The sequence below is a fragment of the Motacilla alba genome, chromosome 1A, assembly GCF_015832195.1.
Source record: "Motacilla alba alba isolate MOTALB_02 chromosome 1A, Motacilla_alba_V1.0_pri, whole genome shotgun sequence".
In the NCBI taxonomy this organism is placed as follows: domain Eukaryota; kingdom Metazoa; phylum Chordata; class Aves; order Passeriformes; family Motacillidae; genus Motacilla; species Motacilla alba.
The window spans coordinates 18,217,545-18,243,082 of NC_052031.1; the positions used below are offsets into that span (position 1 = coordinate 18,217,545).

The window sequence follows — 25,538 nt, forward strand, 5'->3', positions numbered from 1 at the left end:
AGTCATTCCATTTTAGTAAATTCAGACTGACTGACACAATGATGACTGTCTTCTGTCACCAATAATATGCATGGTACTATTTTTAATTAGCCTTCCCCTAACAAGAGTTTATGTACATCAAAGGATATTACATTTTAACTCCAGAATTGTAATGAAAACATTAAAAAGGCTTTTATATTACAATCCACTTACTTGATGGATAACCTGGCTCTGGGTTTGTTATACAAACAGTATGGTCCTTATTAAGCCATTTCTATACTTGATTAAAGAGGCAAATGAAAAGTTTTAAGATAGCATTCTGAAGACTTTCCAGGGTGTGTGGGAGTGTGTGTGGAGGTGTGGACATGAGGACTAACAAGGAAAGAATCCCACAGTGACTCTAGAATACAATCAGAAATGCACTCAACTAAAGGCAATGGTACCAGCCTGCAGTCAGCCACTGCAAACTGCAGGCTACGAAGAGAACAATACTTTAAAACAAATCAAATTCTGGGCATACCACTCCCAACACAAGAAAGACCTACCCATCCCAGCCATCCTCACCACTACCAAAGACTTGAAGGCCATCATGACCATTGTACATTCGGACACAGTCAAACTAGGCTATGTAACTTCATATGCCCCTCCCACAGAGCCTTTTACTAAAACAATTACAGCAGAACTCCCTGTATTGATTCTTCCAGTCTGTTTAGTACAAAGACAAAGGAGGCTGATAAATAAGGAACTTGAGCTTTGCAAGTTACTTTTTACAATCCAGTAATTTTTCAAGCATTTCCATATAGTGACTTACAGGGTTTTTCCCCTCCACTCCAGGAGACCTTCCACTTGGATTATCAACACAATTTCAGATTTTTAAGAGAAAATGGAGTATATTAACTCAAGGTTCTGAAAGATTTACATATAAGCATTCTCTTTCATTGTCATTTAGTTTACACTGTAAATATTCATTCAAGGGTGTTTGTTTTGTAACTCCTATATTTGCCTTTGATTTCCAACAGAAGAAAAATGATAAAGGCAGCCATTGTCCTGAGTGACAAGCACCAAACTATTCATCAATAGTATTAATTAATCTTGTTCTCACTTTCAGCAAGTTGATAAAAATATCTGCAGATTAAGGAGGAATTGAGTCTTAGACTGTGCTGAAACAGAGCATGCTTCATGAAAAAGTGTACAGGGGAATTTAAGTTATCACAGTATATTTCACATGGCATTTGAAATGAAAAGCTAAAAAAAAACATTCTGCAAAGGACATCTCTTACGTCTCTGCAAAAATTACTTGTTATTCTTCAATATCCTGTCAGATTTATCTTTCAAGTGAGGTGTATAAACTATTTTGGTTTCATCCTGCCACAAGCTGGAAACACATTACTCAAGTTATCGCTCAGGCTAATGTGAAGCAGCTATCAGCAGAAACAAGTCAGATCACAGACTGAATTTTAAACAGGAAGACAGATCAAGTAATGATTGCTGCCAGAACAAGGGCACAGTTCACATTCCCAATGGACTGTGAAATTGGAAAGAAGTATCTATATTAAGAGCATGTGCAAAACATTTATCCATCTATAAGCCAAAGGTGACTTGGATGCTTATCTCTGGTTACATACACTGGTTTTGTACATGCGCACCCAGGACAAAAGGGGCTTAATATTTTTATTATTTCAATCAGTTTATGACTTCACTGTCACCAAAATGGACATTTTGGCACTCTCAGTCCCTGGTAATGGTGTCTTTCTTTGTCAACAAGTCAGCACCAAGAAATGGTAAGGAGCCAGTTTTCAGCAACACACTGGACAAAGCAACCACGTGATTGCCTGACTGCTGAAGTCAAGAAAGAAGGAATACAGCAGAAACATGCAACTAAAGCAATGGAGACAGCTCTCTGATGTGACAGTCCAGTCCTACTCTAGTTTAAATAGAAGCTGTGAGTTTAATTATTCACTTAATTAACTTCAGATAACAGTAAAAAATGTTTTATCAATCTGTAGAATAGTTACTAACAGTGGTGTCCTGCTTTCTGCTGGGATAGAGCAAATTTTGTTCTGAGCAGCGGGGTGAGTGATGTATTTTGATGTGAATGTTGATAACACACTGATGTTTGAGTTGATGAGCAGTGCTGACAGTAAGTTAAGGACTCTACAGTGTCTCATGCTCTGCCAGTGAGCAGGTGCACAAGAAGCTGTGAGGGACCGTGGCCAGGACAGCTGACCCAAACTGGCCAAAAGGAATATTCCACACCATGGAGTGCCATGCCTCATAGATAAAATGATGGGAGTTGGCTGGCAGGGGCTGACCACTGCTGGGGGACAGGGCTGGGCATTGGTTAGTGGGTGCTGTGCAACAGTATTGCACATCACTTGTTTCTCTTGGGTTTTATTCCTTTTTCGTATTATTATTACTATTGTATTTTACTTTTTTTGAATTGTTAAACTGTTCTTATCTCAACCCAGAGGTTTTACCTTTTTCTGATTCTCATCCCACTGTGAGGACCGAGGAGTGGGAAGGGAGAGAGTGGCTGGGTGGTACTTGGCTGCCAGCTGGGGTTAAACTATGGTTAAGTGGGGAAAAAAAACCCAAAACATTTTTGACAAAAAAGGAATACTTAAGTGCAAAAGAATTTAGAGCTTCCCGGACACATTTCTCTCTTGCTTGTGGAAGTATGAAAAACAAAGAACGTGCAATCTATCAGCAGGAGTAATTTTCCTGAGCATCAAGCCCCAAATGACAGGAGCTTACCCAATCCATGAGACTCCAGTTGATACAGTTCAAGTTTCAGAAGGTATAAGGAATAGGCATTATTTTAAGAAAGGAAAACCTCAAGGCTTATTTTAAATAAAACACACTCATATCTAGTCATAGATAAAGTGGTTCACAAGTGATCTTGTAACTTGCCAGAAAAAACCTAAGTGCTTTATGGTGGTAGCACTGATGTGCAAAAAAAGATCAGATATACTACACAGCTTGGTTTCTGTTATATCATTAAAAAACTATTTTCTACCATGAATCATGAAACACCCAATGTCCTGTGGCTGCTAGAGTAAGTGAAACTAAAGCTCTCCATTTGCTTTAAGGAACTTGCATTTTATAGAATCGGTAGATATAACTAAGAAGGCCAAATAAAGAAAATCCATGAGACCTAGCTCATCCTGCTTACAACTTTCCACAAGCTCACGATTTTGTTACATCAAATGAGCTTTCTCTACAGTCATGGAGTGAAATTTTATGTCAGGTACTAAACTTCTTACACATATTGCCTCATCAATGCCACTGAATGACAACCCTCCTCTTCCCCCCAAAAGTCCTAGAGATCAAACTAAAAGCCTTTAATTAGTGGTTCATTTCCTTTACTTCTCCCTTCTGTTCCTAAGTTTCTTCAAAAAACAGTCCACTTTCAAGAGGCCGAACTTAACTTTTTCAATTAAAAAGGGAATTCTCAAACAATAAGGTCTGCTATCAATCTTAAATGCAGGGTTACTGCCATTTCTAATCTTCAGCTCAACTTCATTTACATGGAAAATCTACTGCCTTGCAAATCACAGCATAACACAACCATTTTCAAAATAAAGAAATGCTAACTAAGAAGAAAAAAAGTAAAGCAAAGATTATCAGCCTGATACTTTTCCACAGGTGTCTCACTGCACTGAAAACTGTATCTATCAGGCAAAGTTTTGACTTTTTCTCAACGGTGCCAGTTTGTTCTTAGGCTGCATTTAAAAAACTTTTACTGACTACCTACATCAAGCAAGTTGGAATCTTAGCCCATACTAAGTAAATGGAATCAGGAAAAGGTAATTTACATAAGAGAGCAGAGGTTTGGAAAACATGATAGAGGAACAAAGCTCAGTATAGTCCAAAGAGCAGCACAGCATGTCCATGAATGCACAAAATGCTGCCCCAGAATACAGAATTGTACATTTCAGACTGTAATCACACCTTACAGTTCTGCTGAAACAAAAAGAAAGAAGCAGAACTTGCACAAAATTATTCTAAAGCAATTAATACTCTACTATGTGTAGCTTGATGCAAAACCAAGCACATCCAAATGTAAGATTAAGTGCTCTCCTAAAACCAGACCTGAGGGGCTGAGATTCAACCACTAAAACACCTGGGAGCATTCAAACAATGACTGCACACAGTGCACCAGCACTTCTACAACACAATTTAGTCTCATTTTCAGTCACGATTTGTGCATTTACCCAGAACCACTGATGTTACTCTTCATTAAAATATATATACAGCAGAGGAAAATGTGTACATTATTTTAAAAAAAACCCTTTTTTTTTTTTCTAGTAGGTTTCACTCCTCCAAGGAAGATGAGACTGGTTTGTTTGGGGAAGGGAAGAGAATGGAGATGTAGCACTCTTAGCTAATCTGCTCTCACAGAACATGTTCTGGGAAGAAGAATGTTGGGACTGGCAAAAGTGTGCGAGCAGTGTGTGTCACATACACTACAACACGTACAGCTTTGTAACTTACGGAAATGGGGCAATATATTGAATGAAGAGCATAGTTTCATGTGTGTCAAAGACTTCCTCCAAGAGTGTTCATTTCTATTTGTTTTTTGTTTTAAGGATGGCTGGTGTCTCCAACATGATCCAAATTAATTACTTCAAATGAAATTGTCTTTCTGCGTTCCAAAATGATCATTTAATTGAATTCCATTCCATGTTGAGGATAATAGAAAATAATTAGGATCCAAAGAGATAAATACCCAGCATGATATTAGTTAATATGAGAACCTGGAAGACAGTGAAAAAGCCATTAAGTCTCTCTGAAAGGAAATAGAGCTTTCAATTAAATAACCCATCCTTACAGCAGTGTCCAGAGACAGTGAGGATGGCACAAATGTCCCACATATTCTATCACTAAAACCTAAGGTTTCTAAAGCGACTATCTACGTAAGTTTCACTTTGATTCAGGCCTCTTTCTTGAAAAAGAAAATATTGAAAGTCATTGAAAACACAGAATACAACCTCCATGTGCATGATATGCATCAAGAACACAGTTTAGAAATGTAGCTAAAATACCTCCAGTAAGAGTAAGAAAGAGGATGTCACTGATTTAGGGGGATTTGTATATAGAGATAAGCACACAGATACAGATAAGGGAATACTTCAAGGTAATAAATCATCAAAAGTTACTGTATTCTTAAAAATGCAAACCTCGGAAATGGGCAGACTGCAGAAACAGGAAGGCATCCACTAAGTTTTTTTTCAAAAGTAAGAGTGTAAGACCCTAAGAGAAACCCTTTAAATGTTACTTCCAACAGTAAATTCTAAAGTGCAGTAGGAGTATTAAACACAATTCTTTTCAGAGTACACAGATGAATATATCAGTGCACAGCAAAGCTTCCAGTACTTAAATCAGTCTTCAGTATGCAGACAAAATGGAAGCCATTTACTCAAAGAGTACAAAGCCTGGTGTGAAGAGTCCCCTTGGAAATAAAGCTTTTAACACTTGGTCATGGCTAAAGACAGCAAAGACAGCTCAGTATGAGCCCATGATGTGGCACCTACACACTAAACAGCAGTACCTTTCAAGATCCTAACCAGAAAATCTAAACCTTTAAAGATTTAAGTGACACAGAACAAATACAGTTTGGTGGCTCAATGAATGGCCTGTTTGACGGGTTCCGAAAGAATGCCGAAGAATTCATCTTGTCACTACTAATTTTCTTCAAATCTGAGAATAAGTGTCTCTGGCAAATCAGATGAGACTCTAATCCAACAGCAAAATCTGATTTACACAACAGAAAGGAAAACTAATCACCATTTAATAACCACAGCTTCCATAAGATAAGGATCATACATTGCTCTGCACTGCAACAGGATCTCTGTACTGTAGGAAGACTGTTCAAGGCATTTTAAAACATGCAAGTGGGAGGCAACCTTAGTGAAGGAGTTTGAAAACACTCCAGACAACTCTAAAATGAAAAAAGAGCACACAAGAAGAAACATTTCTCAAAAAAAAAAAAAAATTTACAACTTCTTCTAAGACAGTATCAGCTGTTCCAGTGGTACAGACTGATGAAGCAGTAGAGTAGAAAATGCCATTAAAAAGTGCACACTCAAAATCTAAAAAATTCAAAACTAACTTTACAAACTGAATTCTTGAATTACCTTTGGTTTATATAATTTATGACATGTAAAACAGATGATTGCAGAAAACAAGCTTTAAGTGCCTGAATCACATACAGACCAATGGTATATCATTCAGGATCCCAGGAATTACTATAGAAAGTCCGTAATATTTAGAACCATTTGCTTCCAATTACCTTGGCAAAAATTACTTAAGAGGATTTAAGATCAGAATCTTTTTTCCAAAAATTTTTACTAATTTATGAGCATAAATTAGTAAAAAATTTTACTAATTTTTTACTAATTTATGCCCAAACAGTTAAGAAACTTATGGAAGAAACAAATTTTTTAAACATTTTCCATTTGAAGATTTTTACTTTCTCACCTACAAAATCCTGATATAAATGAAAAAATCTTTAGAGATTTCTTAAAGACTTAAATCAATATGTATTATTTTAATTCACAACTTACATAATGAAAAAGTATGATAATTATTTATCAATACACTGCATGAAAATCCTAGTGCCTAGGAGTCTTTCAGAGCAGCCCAGCGGGACCTGACACCTACAAGGAAAGGCTGCTCCATTTCCTAAACAAAGATGTTCCTGAATGGAGCTAACTTTTGGAAATTAGTAGCTACAGGATTTTACACAGATTTTTCTTCATTGAAAGTAAGGGTTTCCCTGTAATTGTGAGAACACAACTTTTAGGTATGCTATCCAATGAAAAGGAAACAGATGAACAGAAAACTCCAGAGTTCTCCTATGTAAGCAGGTACAGCAATCTGATTCTATTAAAAATAAATAATTTAGCATTTATTTGCCTTCTACAGCTATTTAGGAAAACTGGTGCATAATTTGTTCCTCTTTCTAGGATAGGGAACAGAAAATGAAACTGAAGTTGCTACTTGAAAGAAAGATCGAGGCAGAGATCTGCCACTCCTGAGATGACATAAAGGACACCACAGTAAAATGTAAATCTTTTAATTACTTCAGTAAATTACTCAGCTGCATTCCTAGTCCTAATTTTCCAGGCCTTTTTTACCTTGAGAGGTACTTCAGACTGGGAGATCAAAACTTCATGTGATTCAGTATAGAAGATCCAGGGCTTTACAGCCTCCTTCTGTGATAGCTGGCAGAGTACTTGAGGAAGTGCATGACCTGAGTCCTTTGAGACTGAAACATCACACTAAAAAATTATTCCAGCCTAGCAAAAATCAACAGTGCTGCTATCCTAACATTTTCCTCCTGGCTTCATCAACAGGATCTGGAAAGACCAAATGAGATGTTTCACTGCTCATGCAGTCAACCTGACAGTGCTTGAAGTATCCTCAAGTGAAGATAATCAAGAGCTATTAAATACCAGCCCAACCTTGCTATTTTTAGGCAAAATAAGGCTGACTTGCATGTTCATATCTTTGTGTCTAATCAGATGAATTTATAGTTGATTTTTTCCCCTCAGAACTGAAGTATTTTTCTCTTCAACACAGAATTTTTTTAGAGAACTCAGGAGTTAACCATGCTTATCAGATGAAGGTTAGTTCTCAACATCTGCTTTAGTCTCCATTTTTTTTCAATGCCATGCTGTTAGGAAATAATTTCTGAGCATTATTACAGCTTTGGAGGGAAGGGAAAAAGGAAAAGCCAAGGAAGAAAACAGAATAAAAGGAAGGAGAAGAGAAAATGAATTCCAAGTGGGAGCATTACCCCATTAGGATAGCATGGCCTGTCAAAGTGACAGCATGACCAATGACCACTGTTTTGGTAGCAACAAAACAAAGGAACTTTACTTCAATTTTACCCATTACATGTTTTTTTGTATGGGATATCTTCTTAATGTGTACACTTCCCCTGTGCACACCAAAGAAACTACAGTGGGTACTACAATGAGAAACACAGCACAGAGCTATTCAGTTTAAACCATCCCCAAATACTGGACTGTGTGTATGACACAGTGCACAACTACATGCTACCATAATTACTCTTCATGAAGGACATTCCTCTGTGCATGCAAATGCATAATCTAATCTGTTCCAACTGCATGGAAAAAGGGGAAAAGGAAAAAAACCACCACAAACCACAAATCCACATACAAACCCTCTCTGAGAGACACTAAACTGCAGTCAATCACACTGTGCAAACTGTCCCACTCTCTCCACTCACTGCAGAATAGGCCATAAGTGCCTGGCACTTTTGCCTGCCAGGTTCAGAGCCTGACACTGCTGTTGGAGTCACTGGATTACCCTTTGCTATTGTCCACCTCTTAAATCACACCTGTGGGTGAGTATGGGGGGGTTGATAACCTTTCAAGGCCCCTTCCAACCCTAATTATTCTATGATGTTCCAGGTCAGCTCCCTTGATCCACTTTGACACACTGTATATCTGGGAAGAGGGGACTTCACCATATCCAAGCCTGTTAATTTGAAGGTAGGTCATCTGTACTCAGCCACAGCACTATGGCAAGTATCTTCTTCAATAAATTAAGAACAACTTACAAAAACTATAGTGTGAATCTCCAAATTCACTAACTTTTTAGATATTTTCAATAAATCCCACAGTTCTGTTTACCATCTGCACCACACAGAAAAAAATAGTCTTAAATGTCACAAATGAAGCGCATAGGGGACTATGACATTTAATTTTTTACAAAGCCAAACTCGGGCCAAGAAATGAGCTAAGTATTAAAAAAAAGAGAAAAATTTAAAAAAAGCAGTACTAGAATACAGTAAAAGGCTCCACAGTTTCTAAAGCACCAAGAAAAACAGAAGGGCTTCCAGAAATACTTGTTTATTATTACAGAAGATTTGGTTATAATCATCTTAGAAAACAGAGCAATTGTACATTGAGTGCTAATAATTAATATCTTAAAAATAACCCAAAAGACATCACTTTCAAAGATATTAACATTTTTAAGACCCAAGAAAAATTTCTAGAATACTAGTGTATAATGTACCTTATGTATGCACACACCTCACAAGCCTTGAAAAAAGCACCACACTGCCATTTATCCAGGTGTTCATCAACCCCCCCCCACTCTTAACTATGTTGCTCAAAATCCCCCCTATTTTAATAGCATAAATCAAGAAATAGGAAAAGGATTTTTCACCCTCAGGAAATTAATACTATGATTATTTATATGAAATAAAACCAAAAGGAACGTTTATGTTCTTAAAACACATTGTGAGTGCTGACTGGCATAAAGTAGCTTCCTACCCCGTCTTTCTGCCTTATGCACTTATTTTATTCTATGTGTATTATAAAAACCCTCCCCTATCTCTCAAAATGCTCCCAGATATTAAATTGGCAGAAATTTTCATAGGCCTGGCAGAACTCCTGTCTAAAGTTTGAGTGGGCCAAAAAGAAATTAAGAAATGTAATGGGGTTCTTTTTTTTTCCCTCCTAATTTCTTTCCTTAATTTGCTTTATTTTCTTAGCAAATGGTCCTACATTTCCCAGTGGCCTATAAACCTACTAGAAGACCAATTAACCAAACATATCCTGACAACTGAACAGTCAGACTCCTGTACTCCCCACGTCTCTACACTGACAAATTTAACAATCCAGAGAATAATTCCTTTTAGGCCTCCGTAATCTCCTCACAATCTCTAATACTTTGTTTGTTTGCAAATAAACCCTTAAAATGTTTTATGTTTGCAAATCCCCCGGAGTCAGGCAGCTAAAGTTCCTGGATACCACTAAGCACTCAAATAATTAAATTTCAAATCAGACTTCACATGAAACAATCATTATGCATTTCAATACAACAGATCAGGACTGTGGATCTGATAGATTTAGTCAAATTGTTGCACTTGATTCATGAATATCAATTATGTATATATAGATATAAACACACATGTACTGTCACTCCTGTCAATGCTAACCACAAGAGAAATAATACCAATTTGGGGCTTTTTTTCACTAAGGAACCTTTATTTTAGTTTTCTTCTTTATTTCGAAGACATAAGTTTCTTAGATATGCATGTTTTACTTTCACTTCCTCCATTTAGTGAATGCTAATGAATGCTGTGCATATGAAGCCTGACTTTTAGCCCTATTGGACTGTGTTCCAGAGAGGCAAGGATTCATTAGAAATCAACTACTCAAGAATTTAAAAAATGAACTGTGTTCCATTTCACTCCAGACACAATGTCTACCCTTATCATGTCAAATTAAGTAACAGTGGTCCTCACTACAATATTAAATTCTATCAAATGCAAATGGAATTCATATGCAGGTTACTTGCCATCATTTTCTAGTAGCTGAGCAGAAACAAAGTCAGCCCAACATTTACTAAGAGATTTAATAAGGAATCTTTGTTGTATACTGATAACTGTATGTGAAGTATATATTAAGAAATTATAAATTCCCTCGCTCTGTGCTTTTTACTATGTAAATATTCTACTTCAGTGATCCAAATTCTTCTTTACATGTGTTTCAGTACCTTGAGAAAATCTGTGTAGTTGGAAGTGAAAATACGAACTAAATTACATACTTCACTGAAATTTTCTATTACTGCATTTGAACAATAAATAATAGAAACACAACATACTGCACTATAATAATCACTATCTGAAATCCTGATTCTATGGTTTCTAATTAAAATAGAGAGTACTATAACAGCAACTATAAATTATAAAACCTAAATTTACAAAACCTTAGAGATGACTAATAACACCAAGTACACAGGCAAATTTCATCTGATCATAATCTAGCATTTTACAATGTTCAAAAAGGTTTCTTGAAACCTTTATAATAATTTGTTCCATCTGCTATCTTACTAATACACAACTGATACAGGCAGATTTTTAATGGTCAGTAAAATCCACCTTCTATCCATTAATTAGTTTCATTTTTCTCTGATGTAATAACTGCACAAAATATTTCCTTAATAAAAATGATTCATCTTTGTAACAAAAGAGCAAGGTAAGTATACAATGGGTGTTTTGAAAAGGTCATTAAACTTGTTGCAGTTAAGATTTCACATGCTCAACCTTCAAGAATCATACATCAATCTTTGATGTCACCAAAATTTCCTAGGTAAATGAACAATCTTCTTTTGGAAATCTTTGCTAGATACCATGTGAAGCAAACCCAAAATACATCAAATATGTATAGGAAATTTTTAAACATCTCTACTATGCAGCTGTCAATTTCTACACAGCAACTACAAAGACAGATGTACTCTGTGATAACGCCCTAGTGGAACATTAGAAAATTTAAATTTAAGATTACACTACACTCCTGCTTCATATATTTTAAAGATTCACATATGAAAGGTCACAGTATTGAAATGAACTGCTTTCAGCTCTCTTTGAAGGCTAACTCATATCGTTCAATAGTCCCTTATTTCTGAAAAAGAGCTGGCATTTCAGTAATCTTATGTATGAAAAACAACGGCATGTGGGACACCACACTTACAAAGAAGTGTGGCAGGGGATTCTATATGTGTCTTTCTTGAAAATAACTGGAAAAACATCAACCCCAAATGTAACTCAAGAGAGCACAATAAAAGCAATCTATAAGAATAATGAAACAGCCAGGTAGGTGTGGTTTCTCAACTAAATAAACTTTAGAGTCTTCCTTTAACTTTGTCATGTAAGAATACAGGAGTCACAGGAAAGGGGCAAACACTGAAGAGATTGAAGAGTAAGGACAGAAACAAGACATCCTTAAATAATGTCAAAAACCCTCATACTGGCTATGAATAGGTAAGAAAGAAAAAATATGTGACATATGAGAGTGCAGCTCTCGACCACTCAAAAATTTCAATCCTTGGCATATTAAGTGGTTCTTTTTCATTATTTTTTCTGTATTCAGTAAACTTAAAGGTTAGTTAATATTCACACCCTTCAAAGAAAACTGTGCAACAATAATTCATTTTCAACTGCAGGGATTTTCCCAAAGCTGATAACTTATGTCAATGCACACAAGAAGCCTGTTGCATGTCTTTTCCTATGACTGGATTGCTTTGGAAGAAAAAGCTCTGCTGGATTCTACTGAATAAAAACATTTTTACCTACAGCATGAGATTAAATTTTGTAAAAAAAAAACAAAACAAAGAGAAAGAATGTATTGCTGTATACATCACCTAATGCATTTTTATCATAACACAGACATCTACATGAATCAATACCAGCTGCATACACAAAAAAAATCTCAGCTGTTTTTAAATCTTGGTAAGTATCTGACATTTGTGCTGGTTTCCTGCTGAACTATAGCTCAAGATAGCTGCCAACTGCAAATTACTTAAATTAGTGTAGAGACACAAATTTGAAAATAACATGAGGAATAAAATTTCCTATGTGAAAGCAAAATGTTTTCTTGCAAACAGGCAAACTAATCAAAGGAATAAGATCTGATAAACTGCCACATCTGTATGAACCACTTATGCTTAAAACACAAGATACTGGTAAAGAATAACTAGAACATTTTCAGGTGACTATTAATTGGCCAAACTGTTTCAATTCACTCTTCCTGAACAAGTACAAATTCTAACTATAAATGTCCCCTAAGTATTAGTTCTGCATGAATTTAATTCTCCTTATATCTCTACTAGCTTCAGAAAAAGACTACGTAATTTTGTTTTAAACTAACAATAGAAAAACCTTTTAACAGGATTTTATTCCTGTAACTAGATTGCTAGTTTTGAAGAAAATCAAAAGCATATTTGCTCTACATACACCTAACTCTGTAGAAAGAAAAACTGCTGAAATTTAAATGTATTCAGAAATCTGGTGGATTTTGGTTTCATTGCTGTCTTTCTTTTCTCTTTAAGAATGAAGTCAGTTTTCTTACAAAATAAAAACCTTTTCTTCCCCTAAAGAAAAAATTCACAACGTTTAACACAAAAATTTCAAGGAATTAGTACTAATTCCCAATGTGATCTAGCACAAAATGATTCACTGTGTACAATAAAATGCAATCTATGTAGAGGTGCATAATGAAATTATCTAGGTTATACACTGGCAAATTAAGATATTTGGAAACCAAGGTTTTTATATTATTAATAAAGATTAACTAATTTCTATTATCACACTGCCTTCACTTGGTCCTTACTTCAGAACTAAAGTACCAGATCAAACCTGCATGCTCTTTCCAAGCTGTCAGGAAAATGAATGGAAGTTGGGGCTTTCCAAACAGGGAAACCAAACAAAACCCCCAAAAAATAAATTAAAAACAATTCCCCACACTGTATCTCATATAACATTTTCTCATACTATGACTCTAGCATTAGAATCATTAGTGTCCTCACCTGATCATTCAAAAAACCCCCAGCCAACCAACCAATTAAAAAAGCGCACTGCCCCACATCCTGAAAAATCCTGTTACTGAAAACAAAAAAATTCCCACCAAACAAAAAAGAAACAACCTAAAAACAACAACACTTCCCTTTTCCCCAAAATATACCTTCCCATCCCTCCCCAGCTTTTGGAGCACATCTTCACACCTAATGTTCAAATTAAACTCCTATCTCTTTCATTGAAAGAGACAAATCCCCACATGCTGTTTTCATACCTGCTAAGGGTTCCCAACATAAGAGACAATCAAACAGAGTATTTATTTCAAATGTAATATAAAAGTCATAGCAATGGCCATGGATGACATTAGGAAATATCCATAAGTAATTTCCTCACGCTGCTTTTCTTCCTCAAAGGTTTTATATGAACTTCTCAAATAAAAAGAACTATGGTGTGCTAAGAGAAGATATAATTAATGTCTTGAGAGATATAATTAATGTCTTGAGCTTTTTGTTCTGCACTAATGTATCAAGATAACATTTTCTTTCAAATATCCTTTAGGGAAGTCTCATTAAGAGCATATTCTCACCTTCAACTCGACTGAAAGTGCATAGACTAAAAAGAAAACCATATGAAGTGTCATTATATGTTGGGGTTTTAACACTTCTGTAAAGTACATGGATATACAAAGTGCCTCATACACAGTCATCAGTTTCATAATGTAAAAACATGCTTGGAGTAACACTCAGCAAAATGAAATCATACATGGCACAAGTATTTTTCATGCTCCTGCTTACAAGCCTTCTAGTTTTGGCATCACATGTCAAGTTTCCATGTAATTTTAACAGCCTGCTTACAAGCCTTCTAGTTTTGGCATCACATGTCAAGTTTCCATGTAATTTTAACAGGGAATTTGCAAAAAAGCAGTCAATTCATCTTTCCTACAGGTTTCATATACGCCCATACGTGTGTTAAAAACTGCATCATGAAACTGAAGAACCCAAACTTGGTTCAGTAAGTCTAATTGTCAAGGGCCAACACAAATATGAATAATAATTTTCTAAATTGTAACTACTCAACTGTGAGGACAAGCTGTTTCAAGTGCTAAAATCTGAAGATTAACAATCACATGTAGGTAAAAACTAACAGGTATGTTAACTTTCCAGATGCATCCATTCAAATAAGTTTCGTAAACATTTACCTGTATCCAAGCGCTTTACAGGGGACTCATCATCAACCTCAGAATCTCCACATGCACTCCTTGATCTTTTCCTTGGGTGCAGAAGTGTCTCCAACCTTGGAAGGACTACAGACAAAAAGGTTTTGGTCCCTAGCTGTGGAGAAGTTGGCTGGGTTTCAGTGTTCTTTGCAGACTTTTGGGGGCTTATACTTTTCGATTTGCAGAAGAGAATGGATGTACGTCTGTTTACATCAGTTGATGACTCAGCTACAGCAGAAACAGTCGACTCATTGAGATTACTGTCAAGTAAGTGTTCTGGAGTGTGTCCATTTATTTCTTTCTGAATGGAAGTGCTATATAATTCATTATCAAATTTTACTCTTTTGTAAAGCTTACTCTGCTCTGGATTGAGTTCTACTGGTTTGAGGGTTGGTGGTTCTGAATTAGTCTCCAAGTTTGAAGGAAGAGGTAATGCATCTGATGGTTCAAGTTTAGGGGGAGATTTATCTCCTGAAAAAATTATAAATAGAGTGTGATTTTTGAAAACCTGTAGTTATAAAGTCTATTATAAAACTCACTATAAATGTGCAGCCCACCAAATAAATTGTTGTCTGGAAACAAAGCATAACATTTTAAAACCAAAACTTGTCTAGCAACAATCTGTCCTAGTTAGTAGTTCCTACTTTTATACTGGGAATGTAACAGGGGTAGAAAAGAAGACGTCTATAGTTGGTGTTAACAATTTATACCTGGATAAATACTTGCTTCTTCTCATGCAGTTATGTTAGTTTCATCAACTAAAAACTACAAAATCTATTTTTTCATTAGGAAGTTGGGGTGGTGGACGATTATCTGTTAAATGCAATTATACTGCCATTCAAGTAAAATTTTTTGTAACATACGTTTTTATCTTTTTCACCTTATCAATATTCACCTTACCTGCCTATGAAAAATTTTATTAGCTAACCATTAAAAAAAAGTACTTGTAACCTGTTCTACTTGAGTGAACTAAAATGTGTTACAAAATCTACACAAGGGCATGATTTGTAAAACCTTTTTACAGTTGTGACCAGAAGTTTTATCTATGAAAAAGTAATAAAAATGGAGAAGAAAAACTCAACACCCCCAATATCTTGCAGCTTGATTAGCCACTAGCTGAAAAATAACACACTTGATAATGCAGGTTTGATATGAGAAATCAGAAAAACCACCCTCTATCATTTTTCTCCCCCACACTTTAGTATTTTTTAGTATGATCATGTCCCACTCAATTCTACTAAATCCATGCTGGGAAAAGACAATAGAGATATGACAGTGAGTGTACAACAGTAGTTTCAGTTTTTCAGCACAAGTAATGGGAAAGAAAATAAACATTCTACTATTGCAGCATTCCCTAATACAAATAGAAGGATGTCCTAGCCCATAATTATCAACTCAAAAAGATGTTAAAATCTTTCTAGCTTCCAAAAGAATCTTTCAAAATACAAGAAAGGAAATACTTATTCTAGAGTAACTATATAATACTAATGCACTATTTATGCTATCACATAAAATATTTAAACTTAGTTAAATTTTCTATGCCACCTGAAGAAAGGTGTAAAACCCCAAAGTGTTTAAGTTCATTTTGTTTGGTTTTGGCCCAGCAATATTTACTTGGAAATCAATAATTTCTAAGTGTAAAAAAAAATCTTTACCCTGTTGTTTAAGGTTTAATGAAACTATAGCATAGTTCATAATAAAAATACCTGTTTTTAAAATACAGTGTGACTGTGCTTACGTCATTTGCAGGCACACAGGTATTAGAATTGGTAACTAGTATTTCAGGAAGACTGTACAATGGAATGTACAGTCAAACAAGCACTAAGCTATTTAAACTATCAGCCATTAAAAAATCCTGTACTTCAAAATCTCCACGGTGATGTCCTTTGTGAACAAATTCTGATTTTCTTATAACTAATTAGAAAATATTCACTGAAAGATTAAAGAACATAAAACCACTTGAGAATTATTTAGAAATAAAACCTGTATTTCACGGGGTTATTCTGGTACTGTATTTGTCGCATGATCAAAGACTGGACACAGAATTGCAAGGGGGTAATTCAGAGTTCTACTGAAGTCAGCTTCTGTAGAGATCCTGGGCATAGGATTTTTCTTTTTTTTTTTTTGGGCAATTTGTTTTCTTTACTCCTCTATGTACCTTCCATTTAAGAACTGAAATTTGAACTAATTATTACTCTCCACTAGATCAGAACCAAAACAACCATACCAATCAAACCTGGATTGTGCCTTTCATCATGTTTTATTTAAAAAGCCTACTGTAAATATAAGAAAACCACTACTGTTCACTTTGGACTACTTTTTTCACAAAAAACGGCTTAAGTGAAAGGCTGTGGCATCAAAATGTTAATCTACAAATAAAAAAAAAGGTTGTGGATTCATTAGATGCCAAACCCCACATTCCTAAAGAACTGTCTTTAATACCATCATCCCTTGAAGATTAAAAAAATACCCAAATTTAAAAAAAACAAACCATTAAACATTTTGAGAACACTTAAAAGCCTCAGAACAAGATAATGTGCTGATTCATGTACACTTTTTCTATCAATGCTCAAATCTCCAGCAAGTTCTGTTTGGAACTAAACACTAAGTTGCTGTTTGAATGGCAGTTAAGGACAATCATTTAATTGACTTCACCTTCCAAAAATTTTGATAGCATCAAGCCACAACAAATAGAGATTATTTTATTTATTACCATGCTTCCACTTTCCCTTGAGCTCTTTCCTCCTCCAATTCAAGACACTTATTCAAAAATGAAACACATCTCTTAACTCTCCTAAAGAAAAAGTTTAGTTCCTTACAGCTAATCATGAAACAAAGTCAATAGAATTCTTATATGAGTGACAGATTTTCTTTCCATCATTTAAAAATGAGCAATAAAAACCTCAGAAACTAAATTTAAAATCTAAAAATGCAAATACTATATTTAATTAAAATATTAAGTCAGTCCTTCCAGCATACTGCTCTCATTGAAATCAATAGCAATTAGCCAAGAGTAGACACAGTTCTGAGACAAATGTTTTGAGGAGGAAGAGAAGCAAAAGGGGAAGAGCTAGGCAGATGTGGCTGACTTGATTCTACAACATGAAATTTGTTAAGTCTTATCAGAAGTTAGTTTATTTTAAAATAGATAAACAAATAAATAACCCCAAAGCCTACCCACCCTCCTCCCTAGAGTCTGGAGTAGTGAATAAAAAAGGCCACAAACACAGTACAACAGCCAGAGTCCTCATTACCATTGACCTAGGCTCACATGATCCCTAATACATATTTTGACATGTAAGTGTATTTCCAAAAGTAAAAAGATATTTTCCACTCAGGCATTTCCAACTGCTTTTCATCTGAGATTGTTTGCACTGTCATTTTTTAACACCTAAGTTTTTAAGCCTTGCTACCATGAAAAGTAATGGAGGGAGGTTTTCTTAAGAAGATCATTCTACTCTTAAAATATTTGTTGTGATTAGGCAGCTATTTTCATATTTTCAAACTACTACTTTAATTTTAAAAACAGTATTTTAAATTTAATATTAGTTTAACAAGTACTTTAATTCACACTATTACTCACATCACAGCACCTGACTGAAGTGGTTCAGAACAGTACTCATTTAAACCTGGTTTACAATCTTACCTTCTTCTTCTCCATCTTGCTCTAATGCTGCACTTTCTTCCTCGAAACTTCCAATACCTGACTCTATCTGAGGAGCTTGGTTGTGCTGCTGACTGAGTTTGTTGCGAATAATGCTGATTTCTTTCTTTAACAGCTTTGCTCTTTTGCTCCTTGACCCACTGGATTTCATTGCACAGGTGAGATCAAGTTTTTCTAGCAGCTCTCTCAGCTGTTCTTCCAAGGTCATATGTGCTCTGTTTGCAGGATTCAGTAACCTATCCACTGAAGTCAAAACACGTACAATTGAAAATGTGTTAGCATTTCCCAGAATACTCTCAGAATAGTAATACCAACAACAGGAAAAAAACTGAATTGGCATGCCAAAATAAAAAATACTGTCAAAAACCTATTTAGATTATAGTCAGAAATAATGAAATTAATTCCTACTATAAATTTACTATTTTTCTTAACTGGCATTTTGATCAAAAAAACTAAGTAGTAGAGCAAAGAAACAAAAGGTCAGAAGGAAGACATAATTAATCCTTCCCACTATAACAGATTAATTCCTTCTTGTTAAAGAAAAGGGCAAAATTATGGTTATAAAAGAAATGTGTTAATTATTCTCCACTGCCAAGCTTTAGAAAACTCATGTGTATGTCAAAAAAGAAATGAATTCGTAGTATTACAAATGTGTTCAATTTTTAAGTAGGTTACTCAGGAATGTGCTGAAGTTTATAAATACTGGTATTAATTTTCCATGCCTTACAAGCATATATGATCATGTGAAAGAAAGCACTCAACTTAAAAACCTTTTCCATGTAAATTGTTAAATTAAGCTCTGACACTGCCAAAATCAGAATCCAGATAGCACTGATGTCTTATGACAGATCTGGTAGAATAGAAACACCAGACTCTTTCAAGCAATGTTTTTAATGGGGGGTGGAGAATCTAGTTATCAAACTGGACAGCAATAATCCTAAACATCTGTACGGAACATACATGCTGCATGCAATGAAAAATGCAGCTTTCCAAACAAATTGAAAAACATCTTACCATCTTCCCAAGAGAAAGGCTGGGGTGACTCAAGCTTAGGCCGTTCTGGTAAGTGCATTCCAGTTTCATTGTTATAACCAATTCCTTCAGCATCTCGCCTGGCTTGCCTGAGAACTACACCTCCTTGGTCTCTTAACCGCACTGCAGCTCTATAAAATATTGTATCCTTTGCATTGTATTTCATACAGTTATCTATGATCAGATTGAAGTCTTCTTCAAACTCAGTGAGGTTTTTATAGCCTTGAGCTTCTAACCGTTTCCGCATGGTAGAGAAATCCATAGGATGTTTAATATGATCCAAATAGTCTGGAACCTTTGAACAAATATTTAAAATACAAATGGGTAAAATTGTCTTATTACAGACAAAGTAACATCAGTTAGTAACTGATCCACTTTTTAAACATATCTTGTAACACCTCAATACAAGAAATTAAAGATGTAACTTTGAATTGCACATCTAGATATTGCAAACATTTTCATGCCAACAGAAGTTTACATATTACAATATTCTGCATCTTGGGTAACAAGTTTGAGCTCTACCAAGAGACACTGAAACTACTTTTTTTTGGGAATTCTGTGGTTTTATGTACTCCTACTTTCAGGCAACTAGTGACAGGACAAGAGAAAATGGCCTCAAGTTGTGCCAGGAGCAGTTCGGGTTGGATATTAGGAAAGATTTCTACACTGAAAGGGTGGTTAAGAATTGAACAGGCTCCTCAGGGAAGTGGTGCAGTGGCCATCCATGGAAGTGTGACACTTTGTGATATGGTTTAGTCAGCATACTGGTATTAGGTCAAACACTGGACTTGATGATCTTGGTGGTCTTTTTCAACCTTAATGATTCTACATATAATAAATAGATGTGTATGCAGTATATGCACTAATGCACACATGTATACTCTGAGTCTGTCTAGTTTCACCTTCAAGTAACAACACAGTATCTGCATTGCAATTTTTGATAGCCTTCGAATTTGCTTTACCAAAATCCTCTTACTGAAAAGTATTAGTATGTACCCAACATTCTATACAAGAATGGGGTATTTCCATGCACATATTTCCCAGAAATTAATTTGGTATATAAGCATATTAAGGCTTTCACAGCAGTAGACTATAACTCATAATGTTAATTATCAGAATGAAGATTAAAAGCTAACACTGCTTCTAACTCTGCACATAATGACTTGTTTCCTGTCCTTAAGTGCCACCAAGCCACATGTAAACATCAGGAAGCACAGCTGCAAACATACCTCTTTAAGGTTCACTGGCTGAGCAAATATACGAGCAGAATCCTTTTCCTGCAGCTGATCCAGAACCGACCGCAGAAGTACAGTGAATGGAATAAGCTGAAGTTCCATGGTAACCTGCTCAAGCTTGACCTAAAGAAGTAACAGTTATCCAACTGAGCAGTTTCCATTAACATACCGTATGTTTAGCAGCAACAGTGTAGTATTTTAGGTAACATAAAATATAAATAAATTTAAGTAAATGAGCTCAGTACTACTTTCAGTACCATCAGTTGGCATTTATCTGACATAGGTTTTCAGCTAATGATTTTGTAAGGAAAAAAAAACATTCTCATTCCTTCAACTCCAGCTTCCCAGAACTTAAATTTATATTTTATAGGTAAGAATTTTGTTCCACTCTTAAATGAATTTTCTTAAAAGATGCTACATAGTAACAGCTTGACAATTCACCAACAATGTGAAAATAGTAAGAATTTAAAGGTAATGTTTCAAAATAAATTTCAGTTGTACTGCTATGTTCGAAGTTTAAAAAGAGAATCTGATTTACAGGCTACGTAAGACCAAAGCAAAAAGTAATTGAAAAGACAATGTTCTACATAAATTCCAAGAAAATTATTTCAAAAAACAGAATCAACATCTTCAAATACTTCAATATCCTTCTGATTTTTTTTTTGACACTATTTCAATTCCTCTGTAGCTTAAATCTCAAGCTGTCTTAAGAGTTATCAACAATGAAACAGTTTTGCTATGGTTAAAGTAAATTCTTAATGAAATATTAAAGATGTATGTACATATATATGATATATACATGTAAATAAAGTACAAGCAAACACACATACATCAAGTACACGCATATAAACACATGTGTAAAGCAAGTGACACGTGAATACATGTGAATGATGCATAGAATTCCAAAAAGCACTCCAGAAGGACAAATTATATTAGCTTGCAATGAATGTTCACAGTTTGCAAAAGTAAAAATGAAATGGTGCTTTTACAAATAAGGACCGTTAAAAACTTTTAAGTGCAAACATTTTGTGTTCAGTTTTCATGTGAGATTTTATCTTTCTGCATTATCACTTCCTCAATTATTTTCTCTTGGCAATGTTAACTGTAGAATGCTGTAGGACTTTAGATGCAGGTTTTATTTTTGCTTTTTTCGTGACAGAAGGGTAAAAGTGCTACTAAGTATATGGACACGTATTGAGAAACCTGAATAGATCAGATCTTATACAGTTCTTCAGAAACCAATCATTTTTCCAAGTCTAAGCAAATGTCTTGTTAAATAATTTCTCTATACCAATGCACACAGCATGGGCAACAAACAGAAGGAGCTGGAGGTCACAGTGCTGGTAGAGCTACACCCTAATTTCCATTACTGAAATTTGATGGGATGAATCCCATGACTGAAGTGTGACTATGGATGGTCAGAAGCTGGTCAGAAAGTACCAAGAGCATACCAAGGGGCAGTGGAGTTGTCTTCTACATTGAGAAATTAATATACTGTAAGGAGTTGTCTCAAGGAAAGCCATGAGCAGGTTGAAAGCTTAGGCACCAAGGCGAGAGAAGGAACCCTGTGGTTGGCATTTATTTCAGATCTAGGGGAGCCTACTGACAAAGCCTTCTTGCTTCAGCTACAGATAGGCACTGCTTTTGCAGGCTCCTGTCCTGAGGACTTCAACCATTCTGACATCTGGAAAAGTAGCATGATGAGCTGTAGGAGACTCCTGGAGTGCATTATGGATAACTTCACAGGGCAAAGCTTCGATGTGGGGCATAAAGAGATGATTCAGCACAGCCAGCACAGCCTTACCAAGAGCAAGTCCTGCCTAACTAACCTAGTGGTCTAACCAACCTAGTGGTCGAACCAGCCTAGTGGCCTTCTATGATGTAGTAACTCTTTTAAGCAGACAAGGGAAGATGTCATCCATCTGGACTTCTCTAAGGCCTCTGACATGGTCCTCAACAACATCCTTCTCTCTAAATTGAAGAGAGATGGATTCCATGGGTGGACTGCTCCACAGGTGAGGAACTGGCTGGATGGCTGCATGCAGAGAGCAGTGATCAATGGCTTGGACTCTGGATGGAGATCAGTAATGAGTGGTGTCCCTCAGGGGTCTGTACTGGGACCAGCAGTAATTAGTATTTTCATCAATGACGTAAAACCAAAGTGCACCTTCAACAAATCTGCAGATGACACCAAGATGAATCGTGCAGTTGACACACCTGAAGGACAGGATCCCACCCAGACACAGACAAACTCAATAAGTGGGCCCCATGGGAATCTCATGGGGTTCAACAAGGTCGAATTCCAGGTCCTCCTGCACCTGGGTTGGGGCAACCCCAGATATCAGTACCAGCTGAGGGATGAACAGCTCCAGACCTCTCAAGAACTTTAGGGTGCATGAAAACCTCAATATGAGCCAGCAGAGCACGCTTGCAGCCCAGATAGTCAACTGCATCCAGGGCTGGATTGAAAGAAATGTGGCCAGCAGGTGGAGAGAGGTGATTCTGTCCCTCTACTTTGCCCTTGTTTGGCCCCAGCTGGCCTGCTGCATTCAGCTCTGCAGCCCCCATCATAAGGCATAAAGCTGTTGGAGTGAGTCTGGAGGAGGGCCACAAACATGATCAGACTGCAGCTCTCTTCAGAAGAGAGAAATGGCTGAGACAAATGGGGTTGCTCATCATGGAGAAGAGAGGGCCCAAATGAGACTTTATTGCAGCCTCTCAGTACTTAAAGGAGGTTTATGAGTACGATGGGGACAAACTGATTAGTAGGGCCTGTAGTGACAGGACAAGGGGTAACACTTTTAAACTAAAAGAGGGTAGATTCATACTACATATAAGGAAGAAATTTTTTACAATGAGGATGAAGCACTGGAACAACAGGTTGCCCAGGGAGGTGGTAGATGCCTTACTCCTGGAAAAATTAAAGGTTAGATTGAACAGGGCTTTGAACAACCTGATCTAGTTGAAGATGTTCCTGTTTATTGAAGAGGGGTTGGACTATATAATCCTTAATCCCTCCTTTCAACCCAAGCCATTCTATAAAAATTTTATGTATTTTAAATAGTTTGAGTGCATAGCATGTACATATATTACTTGACCCTATGTAAGGATTAAAAAACAGCTGTCCTATTGAAAAAACTGTGAGAATACTTAAATTATCTTTCCTTCAGAAAAGCTTCACCAAATTAAAAGGTGCTCCATTTACCTGTTCTCTTTTTAATTTTTCACGCTTACGTATAAGTTCTATCAATAAACGTGCTCTTTCAAGATCATGGCGCAGCCTTTGCCAGTACTTCAATTTTTCTTTTAAGGCTTGCATTTCTTCATCATCTTCTCTCTAAGAAAAGAATCAAAACATTTTCATGAAAAGAAAAATGCATATCTCTTTTTATAAGACAGTTCTATACAACTACAAAACGTATGCACTTGAAAGGAGAATCTACTGTGAGCAAGTTATGGCACTTGCTCATAAGCTTCATGCTGCAACAACAGAAAACCTGTGGTCAGGGTATCTTCCAGAGTTACTCAAGGGTCTAATTGAAAATAAAATCTAAACTACAAAGCAATCCTATGGCAATGGGTATTGACATCAGGAGAATCAACACAGCAAACAGCAACCGAGAAATACAACACTCTGCAAAATACAATGCAGGATTTTCACATCAAAATCCAAACTAGGTAACACCACCAGCTTCTTCAGAAGCTCCAGCCTGGCAGAAACAAATTACTCATGTGGTCAACACAGTCCACCTCTCTCACACCCAGCAGAACTGGGACACACTTGTAACAAAACAAAGTAATTATGGCTTGTGAGGACAGGAAATGAAAAGGTCTTTATTAAATAATATAGTAACTTCAAATGGTATTGCAGGTGAATAATGCAGCAATACACCCTTTTGGAAAATGGATGAAAGAATTTAATTTACACATTTTTCAGAGTAAGTAATGTTTAAACACTCGTAGTATTTAGATTGATTTGTACATACAAAACCCAGAGTGTTTGTTTGCCTTTACTACTTTTCATAAGGAAAAGGGAGGATACTAGAATACTACTTTCAGGATTCAAATGGGATTGGTAATTCATCAGAAATGAGGCCATAAAGAAACTGAATTCCTGATATTAGTACCAATTACACAAAAGAAACATCTGCTTTGGAAAATTACTACAATTGAAAAACTAGTATTTTATAAAAGCATATCTGAGAGATATCCAAAACCTTGCATGCTTGCCCACAACTAGAATAATGCAATATAGACTTGTTAAGTCATCTTGGAGGGCGCTCTAAAACCTAAAATAAAACCAGTAAATGCCATCAGCTTTTATATACAGAAGACAGAGGAATAAAGGAAAGTGGCTAAGGAGATGAACAACAAACAACATTACATATTATTACACCAAAAGCCATCAATTCTTTAAGAGAAGAATAATTTAGAAGTACCGTAGGTCCTCTAAAGGAAGTTTTCAGATAGTTGGCTCTAAAAACAAAATTACAAAAACTGGAAGCTTAAAAACATTATCTAGCAGATTTGCCAGTGATATAATTCTATATAAATTCTATATAAATCTGCATTGTACTTTATTGCTTCATGTACTTTGTAAAGGTAAAGCTTAGTTTTATTCAAATCTCTGAATTTTATTCAGAAGTTGAAAATACTTAAAATATCAACTATTTCTGCACTAGAATATACCAATCTGGAAATAACAGTTTGTTCCTCTATTCATTAAGGGGAAAAAAAACCAAAAAAACAAAAACCAACAAAAAACCAACAACCTAAAAACTGGAGCTAGAAACATCTAGTTCCCTTTCCCAATTACTATTACAACTGACAGTTGTAATTTCTTTTAAAGAATTAAATCTTTACATAGACACAAGATAATTTAACTGCTGAGGTCAGGATAGTTTAAAGTAAATTTTGACAGATAAGAGTATTAATATTTTCAATAATTTTCAATTCCTTACAATTCTGAGGAGACTCACTGAAATAGGAACTCTACACTGCCACTAAATGCTACTCTCCTAAACCCCTTCATCTCTGAGTATAAACCTCAATGCAACCCAACTCTTAGTTGTACAA

The 25,538-nt window shown here is 35.8% G+C and overlaps 1 protein-coding gene across 4 annotated transcripts in view; it reads right to left on the bottom strand.

Moving 5' to 3' along the window:
- BRD1 (bromodomain containing 1) overlaps positions 1 to 25,538 on the bottom strand; it is a 60,757-nt gene that overhangs the window by 13,297 nt on the left and 21,922 nt on the right. The window contains exons 4-9 of one of the 4 annotated variants that reach the window (XM_038154871.1): positions 23,668 to 23,799; positions 20,457 to 20,585; positions 19,210 to 19,522; positions 18,178 to 18,438; positions 14,514 to 15,002; positions 4,516 to 4,736 (exon numbers count right to left, since the gene is read on the bottom strand). In XM_038154871.1, the coding sequence (XP_038010799.1) occupies positions 4,720 to 4,736; positions 14,514 to 15,002; positions 18,178 to 18,438; positions 19,210 to 19,522; positions 20,457 to 20,585; positions 23,668 to 23,799 (1,341 nt within the window). In that variant the 3' untranslated portion in view covers positions 4,516 to 4,719. Of the gene's footprint in view, positions 1 to 4,515; positions 4,737 to 14,513; positions 15,003 to 18,177; positions 18,439 to 19,209; positions 19,523 to 20,456; positions 20,586 to 23,667; positions 23,800 to 25,538 lie in introns of those variants that run through there. The other 3 variants (XM_038154869.1, XM_038154868.1, XM_038154870.1) reach the window with 3 other exon arrangements.